We start from the raw sequence: 22,160 nt of genomic DNA, 5'->3' as shown, positions 1-22,160 counted from the left end.
AGAGATGAGTTTTCACTTCGTGAAAACTCATATCTGACAGTATATTCTAACACAGAGGCGTTCCCATAGTGATGGGGACGCTTCTAGTTAGAATGTACTACGAACTGTGTACATGACTGCCCCCTGCTGCCTGGCAGCACCCGATCTCTTACAGGGGGCTGTGATCCGCACAATTAACCCCTCAGGTGCTGCACCTGAGGGGTTAATTGTGCATATCATAGCCCCCTATAAGAGATCAGGGGCTGCCAGGAAGCAGGGGGCAGACCCCCCTCCCTCCCCAGTTTGAATATCATTGGTGGCCAGTGCCCCCCCTGCCCCTCCCCCCCTATTGTAATATCATTGGTGGCCAGTGTGCGGCCTCCCTGGGCAACCCCCCTCCCTCTATTGTAATATCATTGGTGGCCAGTGTGTGGCCCCCCCCCCCCGGCCACCCTCTATTGTATTAATATCATTGGTGGCCAGTGTGCGGCCTCCCCCCCCCCCCGATCATTGGTGGCAGCGGATATTCCGATCGGAGTCCCAGTTTAATCGCTCTGGGGCTCTGATCGGTAACCATGGCAACCAGGATGCTACTGCAGGCCTGGTTGCCATGGTTACTTAGCAATATTACAATATTAGAAGCATCATACTTACCTGCTGGCTGCTGTGCTGTCTGTGTCCGGCCGGGAGCTCCTCCTACTGGTAAGTGACAGATCATTAAGCAATGCGCCGCACAGACCTGTCACTTACCAGTAGGAGGAGCTCCCAGCTGGACACAGACAGCGCAGCAGCCAGCAGGTAAGTATGATGCTTCTAATATTGCAATATTGCTAAGTAACCATGGCAACCAGGCCTGCAGTAGCGTCCTGGTTGCCATGGTTACTGATCGGAGCCCCAGAGCGATTAAACTGGGACTCCGGTCGGAATCTCCGCTGCCACCAATGATCGGGCAGGGGGGGGAGAGGGGAGGCCACACACTAGCCACCAATGATATTCAAACTGGGGAGGGAGGGGGGTCTGCCCCCTGCTGCCTGGCAGCCCCTGATCTCTTATAGGGGGCTATGATACGCACAATTAACCCCTTCAGGTGCGGCACCTGAAGGGTTAATTGTGCTGATCACAGCCCCCTGTAAAAGATCGGGTGCTGCCAGGCAGCAGGGGGCAGTCATGTACACAGTTCGTAGTATATTCTAACTAGAAGCGTCCCCATCACTATGGGAACGCCTCTGTGTTAGAATATACTGTCGGATCTGAGTTTCACGATGTAACTCAAATCCGATGGTATATTCTAACATAGAGGCGTTCCCATGGTGATGGGGACGCTTCAAGTTAAAATATACCATCGGATTGGAGAAAACTCCGATCCTATGGTATATTAACTCCTGACTTTACATTGAAAGTCAATGGGGGACGGATCCGTTTGAAATTGCACCATATTGTGTCAACGTCAAACGGATCCGTCCCCATTGACTTACATTGTAATTCAGGACGGATCCGTTTGGCTCCGCACGGCCAGGCGGACACCAAAACGACTTTTTTTTCATGTCCGTGGATCCTCCAAAAATCAAGGAAGACCCACGGACGAAAAAACGGTCATGGATCACGGAAAAACGGAACCCGTTTTTGCGGACCACAAAAAAAAAACGGTCGTGTGCATGAGGCCTTACTGTGAACTCTGGGGTCATTGGGACGATTTATTCCTGTACCGTTAATTCTTTTACGATGTACCACATGTGCGATGTAACCCTACCACATGTGCTGTGACCTCCCATCTCTCTCTTGTGACATCACTGTTTATTATCCATTTGGTGAAATATGTGATTATGCGGAACTGCACATTATCTGTGACATAAACAGTATGAATTCCTACAATGCAGGGACATGACTGTGTGCAGGAGATTAAGGGCTTGTTCACATCACCGTTATGGATTCCGTTTATGTTTTCCATTACAACATGATTATAACGGAAAATAACGGAATCCATAAGACGGAAATCAAAAAGGAAGCCTTTAAGAGGCACTCCGTTTTGATCCTTCACAATACAAGTTTATGGGCAGCAGAACGGATCCGTCCTGATTTCCATTTTGCAGGAATCCAGTCCTGCATAACAGAAACCAGGACGAATCCGTTTTGCTGCCCATAGACTTGTATTATGACGGAATGCAAAACGGAAGCCTTTAAAAGGCTTTCCGTTTTGCTTTCCGTCATAATAGAAGTCTATGGGAATCATAACGGATCCGTCTGGTTCTCCTTATGCAGAACGGAAAAAAAAGTCCTGCCGACAGGACTTTGTTTTCCGTCTTGCATAACGGGTATCAGACGGATCCGTTCTGCTGCCCATAGACTTGTATTAAGAAGGATCAAAACGGAATGCCTCTTAAAGGTTTCCGTTTTGACTTCCATCTTATGGATTCCGTTATTTTCCGTTATAATCATGTTATAATGGAAAACATAAATGGAATCCATAAGGCCTCTTGCACACCATCGTGTGTCCCCCATGGTTCACAATACACGGGAAACCGGCCGTGTGCATTCTGCATCACGGATGCGGACCCATTCACTTGAATGGGTCCGCAAATCCAGAGATGCGGTACGGAACGGAAGCACTACAGAGTGCTTTCGTGGGGTTTCCGTTCCGTAAAAAGATAGAACTTGTGCTATCTTTTTGCGGAACGGACGGATCGCGGACCCCATTCAAGTGAATGGATCCGTGATCCACATGCGGCTGGCCCATGGTCGGTGCCCGTACTTTGCGGACCGCAATTTGTGGTCCACAGAACGGGCACGGGCAGCACACGTTCGTGTGCAAGAGGCCTAACGCTGATGTGAACCCGCCCTTATCAGTGTATTTTGCTAGTTGTCTAGTGTAAATACATTGAAAAATATGGTGTTCAGAATAAACGCCATATTTATTTAGCACCTGTCCAACTTTTTTCAACGTAGAAGTGGAGGGAGTCTTTGTTAATTAATTTTTTATTTTTTTTTATTAAAATGGTTTCCACTTAATAAAAAAAAAATAATTACTAATCTAAAGGTGACTGTCGCAAACATATTGGGAAACTGGGTGGGGAAGGGGGGCCCATGCTAGGGCTAAGTATCGCTAGAGGTCTCTATTAGATCTGTGTACACCCCTGCTCTCACCAGTTTCTTAAAGGGACACTTCCATCAAAATTTCTTTATCCTATAGTAACAGTCTATATGTAAATAGTCTATGTATTTTTAACAAAAAAGGCTCTTTAACTTCCCATTTGTATGGACTTTTGGCACGACAGGCAGTCCCACTTAACTCATTCAGGGCCTTACTAAAACTAGAGAGCCCCCTGTATCATCTATGGAATGCTCTTCTGTGGGCATCTTTATCTGGGCCTATCAAAAGAACAATAGAGCTTTCATACTGTCTCAATTCTACACCTAGCATTACAATGAGGATTATTTTGCAGATAACATCTTCCCCTCACAGCAGCAGTAAACTGACAATGAATTACCTACCTTTATAGGAGGTCTTATCATTTGTGTTGACTCCTATTTTACTGCCAAAATAAAAACAGCTAGAAATTCTAAAACAAAAACATTGTTTTCTATGAATATTAAGTTTCAAATAAGAAATCCCTTTCAGATGGAAGTGTCATTTTAAGTAGATTATTGCACAGATGTCCAGCTATGAATACTGAACACCATAGGAGTAACTATACTCCTACAGCATTTTGCCGTAATGTGTTTTTTTTATATAGTTTGCTATGATACGTACCTATAATTTTTGCTGCTTATGCTACTGTTTTAATTTTCTTACACTAGGGCATTGGGCCCATCTTATTTTGCTACGGGGCCCTATGAATTATAGTTACGCCCCTGTTTAACATGTTTTTCAGAGTGAAAGTCCCTTGAGATTTTCCATGGAATATTTTTTCACCATATTTTTTGTACAGGCCACTTATATATTTATACATATTAATCATGCCCCCTTTGATGTGTCTTCTCAAAACAAATTTTAATTCTTTTAATCTTTCCTTATAGCTAAGATCCTCCATGCCCTTCATCATTTTACTTGCTCTTCTATGTATCTTGAAATGTAATAATTAGCTTTATGCAGGAGAATAAGATAAAACATTTATATTAACTATTATGCCTTAGGGTACTTTCACACTAGCGTTTTTGTTTTTCGGTATTGAGTTCCATCACAGGAACTCAATACCGTAAAAAAACCTGATCAGTTTTATCCTAATGCATTCTGAATGGAGAGCAATCCGTTCAGGATGCATCAGTTCAGTCCCTCTTACGTTTTTTGTATGGAGAAAATTCCGCAGCATGCTGCAGTTTTCTCTGCCAAAAATACTGATCACTTGCCGGAATGCCGGATTAATTTACATTGAATAGAATTAGTGGCGGATCCGGCATTAAGTATTCCAGCAAAACAAATCCGGCTTTCTGGTCTGCGCATGCGCAGACCTTTAAAAATGCAAAAAAAAATAATTTAGACCAGATCCGTTTTCCGGATGACACTGGAGAGACGGATCCGGTATTTCAATGCATTTGTCTGACAAATGCTATCAGTTTGCGTCCGGATTGCCAGATCCGGCAGGCAGTTTCGGCGACGGAAATGCCTGCCAGAATTCTCTGCCGCAAGTGTGAAAGTACCCTTAGTTGTAAAATTTCTATTTAAAGGGGTTTTCCGGGAAAATAAGAAAATAAAAATACTTAAATATTACTTTATTATAAATATATTCCCAAATACTTTTCATTAGTTATAATGCCTCATTTTGTCTAGGGAGCAATCATCAGGCGAAATAAAATGGCCGCTGTCCTATTAGTACACACAAAACCTGTCTTAGGGCCCTTGCACACAACCGTATGCCCTCCGAGATATACGGTCTGGGATCATAGATTACAATGATGCTGTGGACGTCCGTGGGACTATTGTCCCGCACTCATATGGGCGGCCCGACGTCCACAGCATCATTGTAATCTATAATGCTGTGTGCTCCTTTGCGCACGATCAATGCCGCTCCGGTACATATGGCCTGCTCACGGACCGTATATCTCAGAGGGCATACGGTTGTGTGCAAGGGCCCTTAATCACACAGCAGGACAAGTTACTTTACAACACTGCGCTAAAGAGCTGCCTCTTCCTCCTCTCTGCTCTGCTTGCCAGGGATTATAATCCTGAATACAGATGATAAGATCTTCAGCTAAATCTCTATAGGAACGGAGTTCATGAGGAAACAACTGAAGTAAAGAGAGGATGGACAGGACAGACCTCCTCTCTGTACCTCATGTCTCCTCATGAACTCCATTCCTACAGAGATTCCACTGAAGATCAAATTAAACTGTATTTAGGATCATAATCCCTGGCCAGCAGAGAGGAGGATGAGGCAGCTCTTTAGCTCAGTTCTGTGTGATTAGGACAGGTTTTGTGTGTACTAATAGGACTGCGGCCATTTTATTTTTCCTAATGTTTGCTCCCTAGACAAAATGAGCCATTATAGCTAATGAAAGGTATTTAGGAATATATTTTTAATAAAGTAATATTTAAGTACTTTCATTTTCTTAATTCCTGGAGAACCCTTTTAAATTCTGTAGGAAAACAGATGGCTAAAAATAGAGAAAATTTATATAATTTACCCTTGAAGAGCTTTCTCTCCAAACCAGTCACCTTTTCCTAAAGTGCGGAGAAATATTGGATCTTCACCCGGCGTATCTTCTCTTGTTACATTCACCTGTCAAAAAGAAGCATTTGTTTTCTCAAACCTTTAGCACATGAAAGACGCAAGGAAATTGACTGATAGAAGGTAGAATTTGCAGACAATGAAGATAGACTGGTTGTCAAAACCTCCAAAATGTACTTCTCCATGCTCAAGAACGACCGTACGGTTCCATACCGCCGTACAAAAGAGGATTTTTTTTCTCCTGCTCAGTGTAATGCAATTATTTAAAACATTTATTTTTATCGTCCTTTGGAGCAAATGGGTATGCAAACTAATGGACTCAAGCAGTGAGACATCTACATGTTACACCTACTGTTATGACATTCCATTACAAGGCCTCATGCACACGGCTGTTGCCGTCCGCGCCCATATTGCATCCCACAAACAGCAAGTCCGCAATACGGGCACCGGCCGTGTGCTTACCACATCACAGATGCGGACCCATTCGCTTGAATGGGTCCGCAATCTGGAAGGAGTGGTGTGGAAAGGAGGCACAGCACCACTGAGTGCTTCCATATGGTTTCTCTCTGTGCCTCTGCACCGCAAGAATATAGAACATGTTCTGTTTTTTTGCAGTGCGGACAGATCACAAACCCATTCAAGTTGAATGGGTCTTCATCCGTCTGTGGTGGCCGCACGGATAGTGGCCCGTGCATTGGAGACCATAAATTGTGACCCCCAATGCACTGAATGGCCAAGCAACGGCCTTGTGCATGAGGCCTAAATCAGAGGCATTAACATGGTGTTGATACTCCCTTTGCAGCTAAAACAGCTTCCACTCCTCTGGGAAGGCGTTCTGCAAGATTTTGGAATAAGTCTGGGGGAATCTTTTTATGTAGCATGTGGATGAGTTTCCCATGCTCACTCATATAGGAGGTAAAACCTACCAAAATTAAAATGAAATTGAAAAACCTAAAATTATAATTAAAATAACATTTTAACATTTTAATTTTATCTAGTGTCTGCAAAATGCATGTCAAAATTAAAAAGAAAATTCAATTCCTCCATTTGAATTTTCTTTTCCAAGTCCAGTGTGGGTAATAAGTGTCAAAAATAAATGTAAAAGTAAATATTCTTTTTAAATTTCCACTTTGTCAATTAATTCTCCTCTTACTATAGTGGGTTTTTCATGTCAAAATCATAAATCAAATGAAAACACCAAGTAGAAGCTGAAAATGGTAGATTGAGATTTCAATTTCATCTCTTGCAGGCATTTTCCCTGCCAAAAGTCAAATGAAAAAGAAAGCCTATTAGAATCTTCATTTTAACGTTGTACTAACATTCAGATTCATTTAAATGAGCAGCAGTGGGCGTGGTGCAGCATGCAAAATGCTGTTATTTAGTTCCTGACTGAACAGACAGTATGTCTACTACAGGGCGCTGTGCTTCTCCACATCTCCAACAGCTAACACAGGATCAAGTTTATCATTCCAATAGATGGAGCTGTGACAGTGAACTCTTAGTACTGTGCTGAATGCATGGGATAAGATTATGAGTCTAATAGATGGTGCCCTCTTTTTGAGGAGTGAATTATACTAGGATTAAGATTATATCATCAACTCTGCTGCCCTGTTAATAGAACATGTCCTATTATTGGCCACATTAGGACAAGGATAGGACTGTTCTATTAGGGGCCAGCTGTTCCGTTCCGCAAAATACGAAATGCACACGGATGTCATCCATATTTTTTGCGGATCCAGTTTTTGTGGACCACAAAATACATGCAGTCGTGTGCCTAAGCCCTTACCCTAAGGGCTCATGCATACAAATGCACGTATTTTACGGTCCGCAAAACATGGATCCACAAAAAATACAGATGACGTCATCCATATTGCATCAGTTTTTTTGGTTTTTTTTGCGGATCCATTGTAACAATGCCTCTCCTTGTCTGCAACATGGACAAGAATAGGACATAGCTACACTATAGCTGCGTTCCTGGCCAAAGGTTGCTGAGCGCTATTGTAGGATATCAATACTGATCATGGGGGTCTAAACTCTCCCACCAATCCGCAGTGATGCCAAGGATGCTCCACGTTTCTGCAAGTCATGCACCCAGATTTTTTGTCACACAGACGCAATGGAGGACATTTACTAATCGTTTTATGCCACTATAGTGATGTGAAGTCACCGATTATGGCGCATGACATACTGTATGTGTATCATAATTTGCGACTTTTTAAGCTTCTTGGCACTTTTCTGGAGCAATGTCCACCACATCCTCACTCAACTATGGCAGAGCGGATTAACCCCATAGATGCTGCGGGTGATTAGGCACCACGGCATCTAGGGGGTTAACAGGGCAGCAGAGTTGATATTATGACAATCCTAGTATAATTCACTCCTCAAAAAAAAGGACACCATCTATTAGGGCTCATGCACACAAATGTATTTTCTTTACGCTTCCGTTCCGTTCTTTTTATGGACCATATGCGGAACCATTCACTTCAATAAATCCGCAAAAACAACGGATGGTACTCCATGTGCATTCCGTTTCCGTATTTCCGTTTATGCAAAAAAGTAGTGCATGTCTTATTGTTTGCAAATCACGGTCCGAGGCCCCACAAAAAATACGGAACACATCCGTATGTCATCCGCATTTCGTCCGCTATTTTTTCTGATTAATAAGTTACTGTTTCCGTTTACGATCCGCAAAAAACGGATCGTATATGGAAACTATACGGATATGTTTTGTGGAATAACGGAACGGAGAGGACTTAAATCAGAGAAAATAAAAACTCAGATACGGAACACTGGATCCATTAAAAACGGACCACAAAACAACGTTCATGTGCATGAGTCCTTAGACTCATAATCTTATCCCATGCATTCAGCACAGTACTAAGAGTTCACTGTCACAGCGCCATCTATTGGAATGATAAACTGGATCCTGTGTTAGCTGTTGGAAATGTGGAGAAACACAGCGCCCTCTAGTAGACATACAGAGTCACTGTCTATACAGTCAGGAATTAAATAACAGCATTTTGCATGCTGCACCACGCCCACTGCTGCTCATTTAAATGAATCTGAATGTTAGTACAACGTTAAAATGAAAATTTAATTGGGCCTTTTTTTTCATTTGACTTTTGGCAGGGAAAATGCCTGCAAGAGATGACATTTCTCAATCTACCATTTTCAGCTTTTGCTTGGTGTTTTCATTTGATTTATGATTTTTACATGGAAATCCCACTATAGGAAGAGAAGAATTAATTGACAAATTTAAAATGAAAAAGGCCATTTACTTTTACATTTATTTTTGACACTTATTACTCACACTGGACTTGGAAAATAAAATATAAATGGAGGAATTCTCTTTTTAATTTTGGCATGCATTTTGCAGACACTAGATGAAATTAAAACATTAAAACATTATTTTAATTACAATTTTAGGTTTTTCAATTTAATTTTAATTTTGGCAGGTTTTACCTCCCATACGCTCAACTTTTTTCAGAACTTCCATAGAAGTGGAGAGCTTGCCGTGCATGTGTGGCATGCTCTCCTTTGTTTCGGGGTCCCCGTTCTAGAGACAGGTGCTGGTCCCAGAGGTGGGACCTGCCTCTATCTGACATTGGTGGCAGCTTAGCGATATGCCACCAATGTGTGTGATGGCCAATTCCTTTTTTTTTTTAGGAACAGCGCCACTGTTGTCCATGTGTTACCTTACACCTCATTTCAGTAACTTGAGAATAAAGCAAATCATCTTAAGTTAAATATTGTGGGTATATGTCCCTATTTCATACAGTAGTGAATGCATTGTGTTTTAAGAAAAACATTATATGGTGTGTGTTTTTATGAATATTCAGTTGTAGGCTGCAATAAATAATTATCATTCATGATGTAATGTTTCCTTTTTGTATTTTATTGACAAATCATTCTTAATTGGGCAGACATTTCAGATATATTACTTATGTTAACACATGCTCCTTAATTAGTTACTAATGGTATTGAAATGTAATGGTTTGCTTGGCCTACTGCTTTTGGTAAAAACAGTTAAATAAAGCTAAATTGTTCCTTTACATCCAGAATCCTCAAAAAAAATGTTTTAAATTATCTTTTAGAATATATTTGTATCAGTTGAAGCTCAGTTAGATATTGACTAAAACTCCTGCATAGACATATATTTAAGTGACACATTTTGGCTGTGTGTACCCTGTGATATATAGAGTTCAAAAGTTTATTATATATAATAATTCATAAAGTAATCAAATGATAAAATTCTGTCTGCTTGCAGCCACCACTAGAGGGAGCTTGGGCATTTACCATATGCATTTATTAATTAACTCATAGGATACTAGCACCGTACATGAATGGGGCTAGAAACTGGACAGAAATCCTAGCTCCGTACAGCTACGGCGCTTTGATCGGGCGGATACACAGGAGCTGCAGGAGTCCGGCAGTCCCTGATAGCCGGACCCCTGCTGTATGCGCCGGCATCAGTGTTTTCACCGATGCCGGCGCCTACAGCAGGGGTCCGGCTATCAGGGACTGCCGGACCCCTGCAGCTCCTGTGCCCGCCTGATCAGAGCGCCGTAGCTGTACGGAGCTGGGATTTCTGTCCAGTTTCTAGCGCCATACCTATACTGAAGTATTGTAATGCTTTGTAAAGGGGATCAGACCCCCAAAAGTTGAAGTCCCAAAGTGGGACAAAAAATTGCGAAAAAAGAAGTTAAAAAAATCAAGTTTTACAATTTTTTTTTAAGTTTTAAGTAAAAAAAAAAAAAGGGTCCTTCTCCCAAAATAAAGTAAATTAAAAAAAAATTAAAAAATTGGGAAAAAAGAAAAGTAGCCATATTAGGTATCGGCCGCATCCGTATCAACTAGCTCTATAAAAATATTACATGATCCACCTAGTCAACTGAATGCCGTAAAAAATAAAAAAACAAAAACTGTGTCAAAAAAGCAATTTTTTTCACCTTGCCTCACAAAAAGTTTAATACCAAGCGATCAAAAAGTCTTATGCACCCCAAAGTGGTACCAATCAAACCATCACCTCATCCCACAAAAAATTAGCCCACACATCATTAAAAAAAATTAAAACCAATGGCACCCATAAACATATCCATCAAAATCTGCACTGCAAAAGCCATATGGCACTCCTTCCATTCTGAGTACTGCCATGTGCCCCCACAGCATTTTACCACCACATATGGGGTGTTGCCGTATTCAGGCATAAATGGGCAACAAATTATGGGGTGCTTTTTCTCCTGTTGCCCCTTGTGAAAATGAAAAATTTGGGGCTAAAGCATCATTTTATTGGAAGAAATGAAACTTTTCATTTTTACGCTTAGGGGGTCAAAGTGCTCAGTACCCCCTTATTATATTCTTTAAGGGGTGTAGTTGTCAAAATGTGGTCACTTTTTGAGGCTTTCCACTGTAGGGGTACGTCAGGGTCTCTTCAAATCCAAAGTGGTGCCTGAAAGCCATTCTAGCAAAATCTGCCTCCAAAATCCATAGGGTGCTTCTTTCCTTCTGACCACTACCACTGTCATGGTTAGGAGTCAGTGGAGACTCCCCACCAAACACCGAAGGTAAACGGTAAAATAAACTAGGCCTAGACACCGGGAAAGGGAGCAGGGCACCTCCTAATGCTACCCTCATTTTAGACCTGACCCCTATCCATATGAGCGGACCTAGATGGTAGGACGGTTCATACACTAGAACCTCGGACTATGAGTTGCCCTGATGATCCCTGGAAAAATGTTAGGAACTAGAGACGACCTGTTCCACCAAGATGAACAGGAGTCTCCCACCGTCCTAGATGCATGGAAAGGGGAAGACAGTAAAAAGCAACTGGATCGGCAAGTAAGAACCCAGAACAACTAGCACTTACCTGCCGCAGCAACATGAAGGAAAACAAACACAGCAGTAACTGCCTGGACCCCCATGTGGACAGGGTGCATGGCAGCCCCATGCAGAGCTGCTCACTGACTTGTTGTTCCCCATTCGGGGAGCCCAGTAGCCCTCTCAAGGCACAGACAGGGGAGTGCTAGAATCCATGCAGGACCATACACACCAAAACAGACCACAGATGGAACAACTATACCTACAACACAAACCCTGAACATAAACAATACAATACATAGAAACGGGTAAGGTAGGAAGACATGGTAGCAACGGGATGACATTGATGTCTCACTAGGTGGCCCTCAATAACTGGGCAGATGGAATACCCAGGACAGGAGCATAGCTCCAGCACCAACAGAGGCTGGAGGACAACTAAACTCCAGGTTACCAGCCACAGGCAATATAAGCACCTAGTGACCACACCCAGCCAAGTAGTTAACCCCACAAGCACCAGACACAGACAGGGAAGGAAAATAAACCTTAAAGAAGAAGTGTACACTATGCTGCATAAACTACACGTTGCCCCAGGCAACCAGCATGCACGGCAAACGTGTCAAGGCAAACAACACAGGGACCGAGACACAGCTGTGACAGACACGTGCCCATAGAGCAGTTTACCGCCACATATGGGGTATTTCTGTAAACTGCAGAATCAGAGTAATATATATTGAGGTTTATTTTGCTGTTAACCCTTGCTGTGTTGTAAGAAAAAATTGATCCACATAAACAATCTACCAAAAAAGTGACATTTTAAAATTTTCCCTCCATTTTCCTTTAATTCTTGTGGAACACCTCAAGGGTTAACAAAGTTTGTAATATCAGTTTTGAATAATTTGAGGGGTATAGTTTCTAAAATAGGGGTCATTTATGGGTGGTTTACATTACGTAAGCCACCTCAAAAACACTTTATAACTGAATCGGTGGTTAAAAAAATGGTTTGGGAAATTTTGTTGAAAATTTGAAAAATTGCTTCTAAACTTCTAAGCCTTTTAACGTCCTAATTTTTTTTATGACATTTACAAAATTATGCCAACATCAAGCAGACATATATGGAATGTTGATTGATAACTATTTTTTGAGGTATTACTATCAGTCTCAAAAGTAGAGAAATTCAAATTTAGAAAATTGTGAATGTTTCCAAATTTTTGGTAAATTTTTGGTTATTTTATAAATAAAGGTGAAATAAAGGTGAAATATATTGACTCAAACTTACCAAGGTAATGAATTACAATGTGTCACGAGAAAACAATCTCAGAATGGCTTGGATAAGTAAAAGCGTTCCAAAGTTATTACCACATAAAGTGACACATGTCAGATTTGCAAAAATCGGCCTGGGATTTAAGGTGAAAAGTGGCCTGGTACTTAAAGGGTTTATATTATTAATAATAATAATAATAATAATAATAATAATAATAATATTATTATCATTATTATTTATTATTATTATTATTATTATTATTATTATTTATTTTCAATTAATAAATGCATATGGTAAATGCCCAAGCTCCGTCAAGTAGTGGCTGCAAGCAGACAGAATTTTATCATTTGATTACTTTTAGGGTACTTTCACACTAGCGTTTTTCTTTTCCAGTATTCAGTTCCGTCCTAGAGGCTCAATACCAGAAAAAAAAAAGATCAGTTTTGAACCTCATTCACACGTCAGTGTTCGGTCAGCGATTTCCATCAGTGATTGTGAGCCAAAACCAGGTGTGACTCTAAACACAGAAAAGGTGCAGATATTTCCATTATACCTGATGTCTGTGGAGGCTGCATTCCTGGTTTTGTCTCAAATACACTGATGTAAATCAATGACCAAAACACTGATGTGAATGAGGCTTTATTCTAATGCATTCTGAATGGAGAGCAATCTGTTCAGGATGCATCAGTTCAGTCCCTCTTACGTTTTTTGGCCGGAGAAAATACTGCATGCTGCATTTTTACAGGTCACTTATATATTTATACATATTACTCATGCCCCCTTTGATGTGTCTTCTCAAAACTAATTTTAATTCTTTTAATCTTTCCTTATAGCTAAGATCCTCCATGCCCTTCATCATTTTACTTGGTCTTCTTTGTATATTGGAATTTAATAATTAGCTTTATGCAGGAGAATAAGATAAAACAAATATATTAACCATTATGCCTTAGGCTGGGTTCACACGATCGTGTCCGGATTAGGTCCGGATGCGTCCCGGTGTATTGCGGCAAACCCGCGCGAGTAGGAATGCAATTGCAGTCAGTTTTGCATTCCGATGTTCAGTTTATATTGCGCGGGTGCAATGTGTTTTGCACGCGCGTGATAAAAAACCGACTGTGGTACCCAGACCCGAACTTCTTCACAGAAGTTCAGGTTTGGTTTCGGTGTTGTGTAGATTGTATTATTTTCCCTTATAACATGGTTATAAGGGAAAATAATAGCATTCTGAAAACAGAATGCATAGTAGGTGATCAATTGAGGGTTAAAAAAAATTAAAAAAATTAACTCATCTTCTCCTCTTGTTCGCGTAGTTCCCGGTCTCTTCTTTACTTCTTTAACAATGAGCTGTGGGCTAAAGGACCTTTGGTGACGTCAGATCACATGCTCCAATCACATGTGATCTGACGTCACCACAGGTCCTGGCCGGTAGTTCATCATTAAAGAAGTAAAGAAGAGACCGGGAACTACGCGAACAAGAGGAGAAGGTGAGTTAATTTTTTTTTTAACCCCTCCAGCGCTATTGTACTATGCATTCTGTATTTAGAATACTATTATTTTCCCTTATAACCATGTTATAAGGGAAAATAATATAGTGAATAGACTGTCACCTAGCAACCATGCGTGAAAATCGCACACCATCCGCACTTGCTTGCGGATGCCTGCGATTTTAACGCAACCCTATTCATTTCTATGGGGCCTCTGTTGCGTGAAAAACGCAGAATATAGAGCATGCTGCGATTTTCACGCAACGCACAAGTGATGCGTGAAAATCACCGCTCATCTGAACAGCCCCATTGAAATGAATGGGTCGGGATTCAGTGCGGGTGCAATACGTTCACCTACCGCATTGCACCCGCGTGGAATACTTGCCCGTGTGAACGCAGCCTTAGGGTACTTTCACACTAGCATTTTTGTTTTCCGGTATAGAGTTCCATCACAGGAGCTCAATACCATTAATAAAACTGATCAGTTTTATCCTAATGCATTCTGAATAGAGAGTATTCCGTTCAGGATGCATCAGTTCAGTCCCTCTTACGTTTTTTGGCCAGAGGAAATACCGCAGCATGCTGCATTTTCTCTCCGGCCAAAAATCCTGAACACTTGCCGGAATTCTGGATCCGCCATTAATCCATTGAAATGTATTCGTGCCGGATCCTGCATTAAAATTGACGCATTGACGGATCCGTTCTTCCAGTCCGCGCATGCGCAGACCATTAGAAATGTGAAAAAGATAAATACCGGAATCCGTTTTTCCGGATCACACCAGAGAGACGGATCCGTCTGACAAATGCATCCGTTTGCGTCCGGAAGTGTGAAAGAAGTCTTAGAGATGAGCGAATTTCAAATTTTGAAATTCGTTCACGCTTCGTTTGGTAATAAAAGCAGAATTCTGTGATGGATTCCGTTATCACGGACCATAACGCAATTCTATGACGGAATGCATAACGGAATCTCTTTAGAGGCATTCCGTTATTCATTCTGTTATAATGGAAGTCTATGGGCTGCATAATGGATCCGTTCAGTTTCCTTTATGCAGAGGAGTCTTCTCCTGCATAACGGAAACAGGACCGATCCGTTATGCAGGCCATAGATTTGTATTATGACGGAATACGGAATGCCTCTAAAGGCATTCCGTTATGCATTTCATCATAAAATTGCGGTCTGGTCCATGGTAACGGAATCCATAACGCAATTCTGCTTTTACCACCAAACGAAGCGTGAACCAATTTCATAACATGAAATTCGCTCATCTCTAATTACTTTATTAATTATATAAATACTATCATTGTAGCTCTGTATCAGAAAAATGAAGTTCTGACCACTAGCACAGAATTGTGGACCTGTTTAAATATAGAGAATATTTTTCCATGAGCAGAGATAGAGTAAGTGAATCAATCCTATAGAATCAAAATTCGACATGAATTATTATTTTTTTAAATCCAGATTCTATAGAATCAAAATTTTAGGTGATTTGATTTGAGAGAATTCTGGGAGAGAGACCAGAAGGTCATCTGCAGCTTTTCAGCGCAACTGAAGCAATTTTGATTCTGGTTGAAAGGATTTCAGACTGAATTGAATCGGGTGGTCGATTTGGTCGAAATGGACTCCAATCGAATTTACAGAAATGCATCCATTTCTAATCAAAGTCAGTTTTCCTTAAGACTGTGCTGCCGTAATATGCATGAAAATGGCATGCACCAAAATTTGCAACCTTTTTACACCCAAAAACTGGATTACAGGGCTTCATAAATCCTCCCTTTGTCTCTCATATACTTGTCAAACGACCGTTGCATGTAAATCTGGTGAAATTTGCATCCAACAGTTGAAATTAAAACTGCCCTCTGCTAAAAGTCTATGATGACTGTTTTCAACAGCATACAGGACTGGTAATTTATTCTCAAGTTCACCATGAAAAATTAATTTCAAAGAAGGACTAAAATCGAAATCCACAGAGTTAAGTACCTAGCGCCCAGCAAGTCCCTCATCAGCTGTATCTACAAACATTTTTTTTCACGTTTTTATTGAACTGTATCTCACCTTGTCTCAAACTCCATCCATTCGCCCCAACGTCATGCTAGCAGCATTAATTAAATTGTATAAACTGAAACCATAAAGCGCTTGGAGGAAATATTTGATTGGCATTGCATTCCCTAAGTACGTGATTATGAGTTCAAATGGAGCGTAGACTTCAAGAGGTGAAGGGAGCTTACCTTCCCTTTGCTGATGATGAAGAAAGTGTCCCCTCGAGCACCCTGTCTGATAATGTACTCTCCACATTCATAGTGAGTCTACAAAAAATAGAGCAGAAAGGATTATGTTATTATAATTTGCCTCGTAGTCAGGCCGTTTCACACAGTATACCTCAGGGACGTATTACAGCTGAAACCTGCAAGTGTCGAGGAATCCACTGATCCACAAATACAATAAGCTCACAGTGAGTAAACCGTCATACAAGTGTCTACAATATAGATTTTAATCGCCTCCAGCCTCTCTGCATTGTGTCTACATTTATCATGAACTGTCCACATTCTGCTGCTACATGAACACAAAGCAGAGCAATTACCTGTATGCGTTACCGGAGAGGGTGAGAAGTGGTGCGTCCGATCATCCAGGGACCGGTCCCAACTATTATCCATACATATGATGTGATCAACAGAAGATGACATGACCATTATGATACAACTAGACAATTTGTCCGGCATGGTAAAATAGTTTTCTAGCCAAGCGAAACAGAGTAGTCACAGATCACTTATGTTGCAGACCGATGCACATATCTGGCTGAGACATGGAAGCTGATGATCAGCTATGATCATCCTAGATCTATTGCATGTTTGATTGGTCATGAACAGAGATGATCAAAGTTTTGAAAAACTCCATTTGGCAGCTTCACTGAACTCCGTCAAGAAATTCGATTTGTTCCAAATTACTTCATCACAAATCGCTTTTAATGATGGGGAGCGGCGATCAAGTAGCCCCCCCCCCCCCGTTATTTAACCCCTCAGATACCGTGTTCAACGCTGATCTCGGCATCTGAGACTCACATTTAGCTTCGGGGGGGGGGGTTAATCTGGGGTTAAAAAAATTATACTCAGTTGACCCACTTGATCGTGGAGAGGCCATACTCTCCCATCTTGACTGAAGAAAAGCCACCAAAGGACCGGTGGCATGCGTGATGATGTCACAAAGTGACCACGCTGGCCACACATGGACATCACTGTGTGTGGCCAACATGATCATATCATCACGCTCATCTTAGGTCCTTTGGAAGCTTTTCTTCAATCACGATGGGAGAGGGTGACCTCTCCATGATCAAGTGGATGAAGTGAGTGCAATTTGTTTTTGCTTTCAGCCACCATTTTAGGAAAAATGGATTCATTACAACGGAGAGCTAGGAAATTGAGATTCGTGGCAAATTAGATTTTTCATGAAATTCGGAACAAAGCCCACTTCGGAACAAATACTTCGATTTGCTAATCATGACGAAAGTAGTATAGCAGAAGTCAATCATGGAAGAGGGGTAAAGAACCTGTACAATCTTGGTACACTACATTCATGATTAAAGAGGTTTTCCCAGGATTTTGATATTAATGACCTATACTCAGGATAGCACATCAATACCATATTAGTGAGAGTCCCAAACCAACCAGCTGTGCCAGAAACTATACAGTGGATGGCACCTTCTGCTTCCAGCTCCATCCACTGTATTGTTTTCGGCAACTGCCTGACACAGCTGGTCAGCGGCAGTGCCAGTTGTCGGACCCCCACAAATCTGATATTGATTAGAATAGTCTGAGAATAGTCATCCATGTACAAATCTAGGAAAACCCCTTAAAGGCTAGGGCTACATGGCAGCATTAATATTGTAGTGTCACCCTGCTAAATCAAAACTTATGGTAGTGAATGTGGTGGCATTTTGAAAAACAATCCAAAATCGCTGGATTTCAAAATAACCACAGTTGTTATCATTAATTGCAATTAGCAGCGCCACATTGGGATCCTAATACCACATGGCCCATGTACCCCTAGCCTAGGGAACCAGTGATAGTAAGATGTCTCTTCACTTTTGGAAATCAAACAGATGCCTTATAAATGTTTTCAAAGATTTCTATTGACATCCTGTCACTGTGGTACTTACTGTACACAACCATGCATGGGCTTGGAGGGGGGTCCTAGGTGTGTGATTGGCACTCTTTTCACACTGATGGCCCTATATGCCCTTGAATAACACTGAACAAATAGGTAAAAATTTGCCATTCAATTGGGCTACATGGGGTCATGTCCCATCAACCTGACTCCTTGGAGTCATAATCCATCATTTCCACTGAAATAAACATGCATGCTTGGCTACATCAAACTTGAATGTTTATGGGGGAGTCAGAAAGATGGCTTCCATTGGCTTTAGGCACTTATTTCAACCACATCAGAAATGCACAAAATAGTTCACCTGCTTATGACCTTGAATATATAAAATATCGAATATGTCTCAAAATATAAAACAAAAATAGACACAGAGACAAATAAGCCGGGAAATGACTACCCCTCAGTGAGGAACTCTGCCCCCCAACTTTATTTGTATTTCTCTCTCATCATTTAGTAACAAGAAAACAGTGAAATGTATTCCCCTTCATTCCACACCTTGTTGTATTATCTGAGAACACCACGCGTTTCGAGCTGCACTCATTACTATACATATTTTTAGGTTAGTCTTTTTTTCATGGTTAAAACAATTTCATGCACAATAGGAATTCAATGTAACAATATGTTCTGTACCGCAAGAAATATTATTGATATTAAATGAGAATTTTAAATGTGTCATGTTGTAGCCAATTTCTTTAACGGCAATTTTCCCAAGGGTCTAAAGTGGCCTCTCCATCAAATCATACAATATTATTTTCTGTTACATGCATTGATTGTGCTACAAATCTGCTCATTAGATTTTTTTTAATACTACAAAAAATGTAATAAAATCTATTAACCTTTTTGTGTCAGGGGGATAAAACCCTCCCCTAGAAATTCCTACCGGTACATTTTAGATAAAACAGAATCAGGAAAGCAGTGCATGTATAAATTGCTACTCTCTCTAATCAGATTTTTATGGTTATTTCTGCGATCGACCAAGTGTTGGTGGTGAATAACATTGATCTGTTACCTTCTTTTGGTAAGTAACACTGATAATCTAATTAAATTTTAAGATTACCTTTACAGATAGAGTACAGCTAAATTTGTAGCAGAGCAATCGGTGATCGATGGTGCCGACATGATCAACAGGATCACTCGATGAACGAACGTTTCACTCATTCATTGGGTGATCGGTGGCACATTTACACAGACATCTGGATGATTATTGACTCGTTTAAGCGCAGCTTAAGGCTGGGTTCACATATGCGTCATTAATTCCGTCAGTCTGTTCTGTTGGGGGTACAGTCTACTGGAATTCACTGTATCTGGTGTACATGCCGGCCCTTGGCTGGACAAAAAATGCTACATGCAGCATTTTTGGTCTGGCCGAAAGCCAACAAGTAAGCGCCAGTAAGCGTCCGGATTGCTGCCGGATCCTATTACAGTGAATGAGGATCTGGCGGTGCCGGATACGGTAAACTCCGGTAGTCTGTTCCTCTGCCGGAACCGACTGCTGGAGACAAAAACGCAGACGTGAACCCAGCCTAAACCCTGTATTACACAGGCCAATTAAGCAAGCGATTGTCAGGAGGGAAGCGTTCCCTCCTGGCAATGCCTTCTAGCTAGCAGAGGAGACCGATGCTATTACATGCAGCGATCTCCTCCGCAGCATGGGGAGGAGCGATCGCTATGCCATCACTTGTCCCCATGCTGTCTAGTGGTTTGCTGGCAACAACATACTTAAAAATTGTAATTGCCTGATGAACGAACGCTCGCTCATTAATCGGGCAATCGGCAGCAGTATTACACTACAAGAAGATCGCTAAAGAGCATTGATACGAATGCTCATAAATAATAATAATAAAATGTATTTATATAGCGCCAACTATATTCCGCATAGCTTTACAAATTCATAGGGTTCATGTATGAAACAAAACTAACTGGCTAATATGCAACTGAAACACTAGGAGTCAGGGCCCTGCTCGCAAGAGCTTACAATCTAGGAGAGCAATCATCTGATGAAAAATCGACTGGTGTAATACAGCCTTAACATAATAGATGCCATCAGGCAAGAGTTAGGAGACCCTCATGCATATTAGATGGTAGAATGGTCCAGTCAACACTCATCTAATGTGTATAGCCACCTTTAAAGCTTCATAACAGCTGCATGGTCTACCTCGTTGGTAGACTTAGATAAATGTTTCACTGAACTCAATTCACAATGCATTATCTGTAATTTTCCATTGAACTGCAGATAAACTGAGATATCTAAAATGAAACATCTACTGTATATAGTCTAAGAATTTTACTGTATATTACAAAGTATTTTGTAAGTGATCAATTGCTTTTTCAAGTCCCCTATGAGACCAAAAAGATTTAACATTCTGTACTAAACATGCAGTTAAATGGTCTCTCCCCAAATAATTAAATAATTAAATAAACTTCTTCTATAATTAAAGGGGTTGTCCCACGGAAAATATTCTACTGTTTTTAAACCAGCACCTAGATCTGAATACTTTTGTAATTGCATGTAATTAAAATTATTTTAAAGTTATTCAATAAAATATATCTGTATAGCGCCACCTGCTCACTGAGATAGCCGTACATACTCAGCCTCATCCTTCAACTGCATCCTTCGGTGGGAGAGAGCTGGAGCAGAAAGGACATACCCTCTGAGCTGAATAAGAAATGGCACTCCCCTTGAGCTGCCAGATTGATATAAATCTAGCAAAGCAATCGGTGCAATAAATGTGGAGATCTCTGGATTTTCATTTTTTATTATTAATCATGGGATGACCTCTTTAGTAATTATTTTATTTATATAAAAAATTGTTCACAATGGAAAAATATTTGATATCATGGCAACAACCCTTAGAATAAAGTTAGTTTAAATATACCGTTCCTGGACTACGACAATGCAAAAAACTGCTTGGCCATTAAGGCCGGTTCTTAAGGGACTCAAGGTGCAGCCTTCCACCTGAAACCGTCCATCATCTCTCTTGAACTAAAAACAGGTCATAAGGAGTGTTTCATGCATCGCTCCCTCACCCCATAATGATTAGTGAACACAATGGCTAATATAATTATCACAGGCAGAGAAATACAGTTTTATAAAACATATCACAGGAACCCCAAAACATGCAATAACCCCATAACAATCTGGGTGAACCACATATCCAAAATTCACCCAGATCCGTTCAGTAGTTTGGAAGATACAGTTTAATGCAGATTCCGCAGAACATATACAGGCCATATAAAAAACAATCACTGTACAATGTGTCCCCTGCTGTATAGTTCAAAACCACTTCCCGATGTCTTTGTGCACCAAATACCGGCGAGATGGCACCGTGTAGAAAAGTCCAAACAGTGTCTGTGAGTTAAAATGGCCGCCATCCATTGTTCTCACCATGTGCTTCATCCATTGTTCTCACCATGTGCCTCTGACACATGAAATGGTGGCCATCCAGTAACTCCACAGCATGTCCCCAGATGGTTCCCAAAGGGCCGTAATCCAGAGGCAAGAGGCGGGCAAGCAGTCCTCTACAGGCACAAGTGGCGGAGCTGGTTCCGCCACATTTCTCCCCTTTACCAATCAGACTAACAGGGTAAATAACAGTTTTGTAACACTTTGGTAGTTTTCCACTTTAAAACTTGAATCCGAACTTGGCTTCAGTTCTCAGGTACTTGTTCGGTTTCAAGTTTTAAAGTGGTTTTCGCGACTTCGGATTAACCAATCCGAAGCTCACTACGCTCAATTCTACTGATGACCTATCCAGAGGACAGGTCAACAGTATTAAAAAGATATATATATTTATAGCGGC

At 41.1% G+C, this 22,160-nt stretch overlaps 1 protein-coding gene across 3 annotated transcripts in view; it reads right to left on the bottom strand.

Moving 5' to 3' along the window:
• Positions 1-22,160, bottom strand: part of PRKG1 (protein kinase cGMP-dependent 1) — a 1,174,838-nt gene that overhangs the window by 204,642 nt on the left and 948,036 nt on the right. For all 3 annotated transcript variants that reach the window (XM_040435670.1, XM_040435671.1, XM_040435669.1), the window contains exons 6-7: positions 16,431-16,508; positions 5,599-5,693 (exon numbers count right to left, since the gene is read on the bottom strand). In XM_040435670.1, the coding sequence (XP_040291604.1) occupies positions 5,599-5,693; positions 16,431-16,508 (173 nt within the window). The remainder of the gene's footprint in view (positions 1-5,598; positions 5,694-16,430; positions 16,509-22,160) is intronic.

This window comes from Bufo bufo, chromosome 6, assembly GCF_905171765.1.
Source record: "Bufo bufo chromosome 6, aBufBuf1.1, whole genome shotgun sequence".
Classification (NCBI taxonomy): Eukaryota; Metazoa; Chordata; class Amphibia; order Anura; family Bufonidae; genus Bufo; species Bufo bufo.
This window is presented reverse-complemented; position numbering and strand designations above follow the sequence as displayed.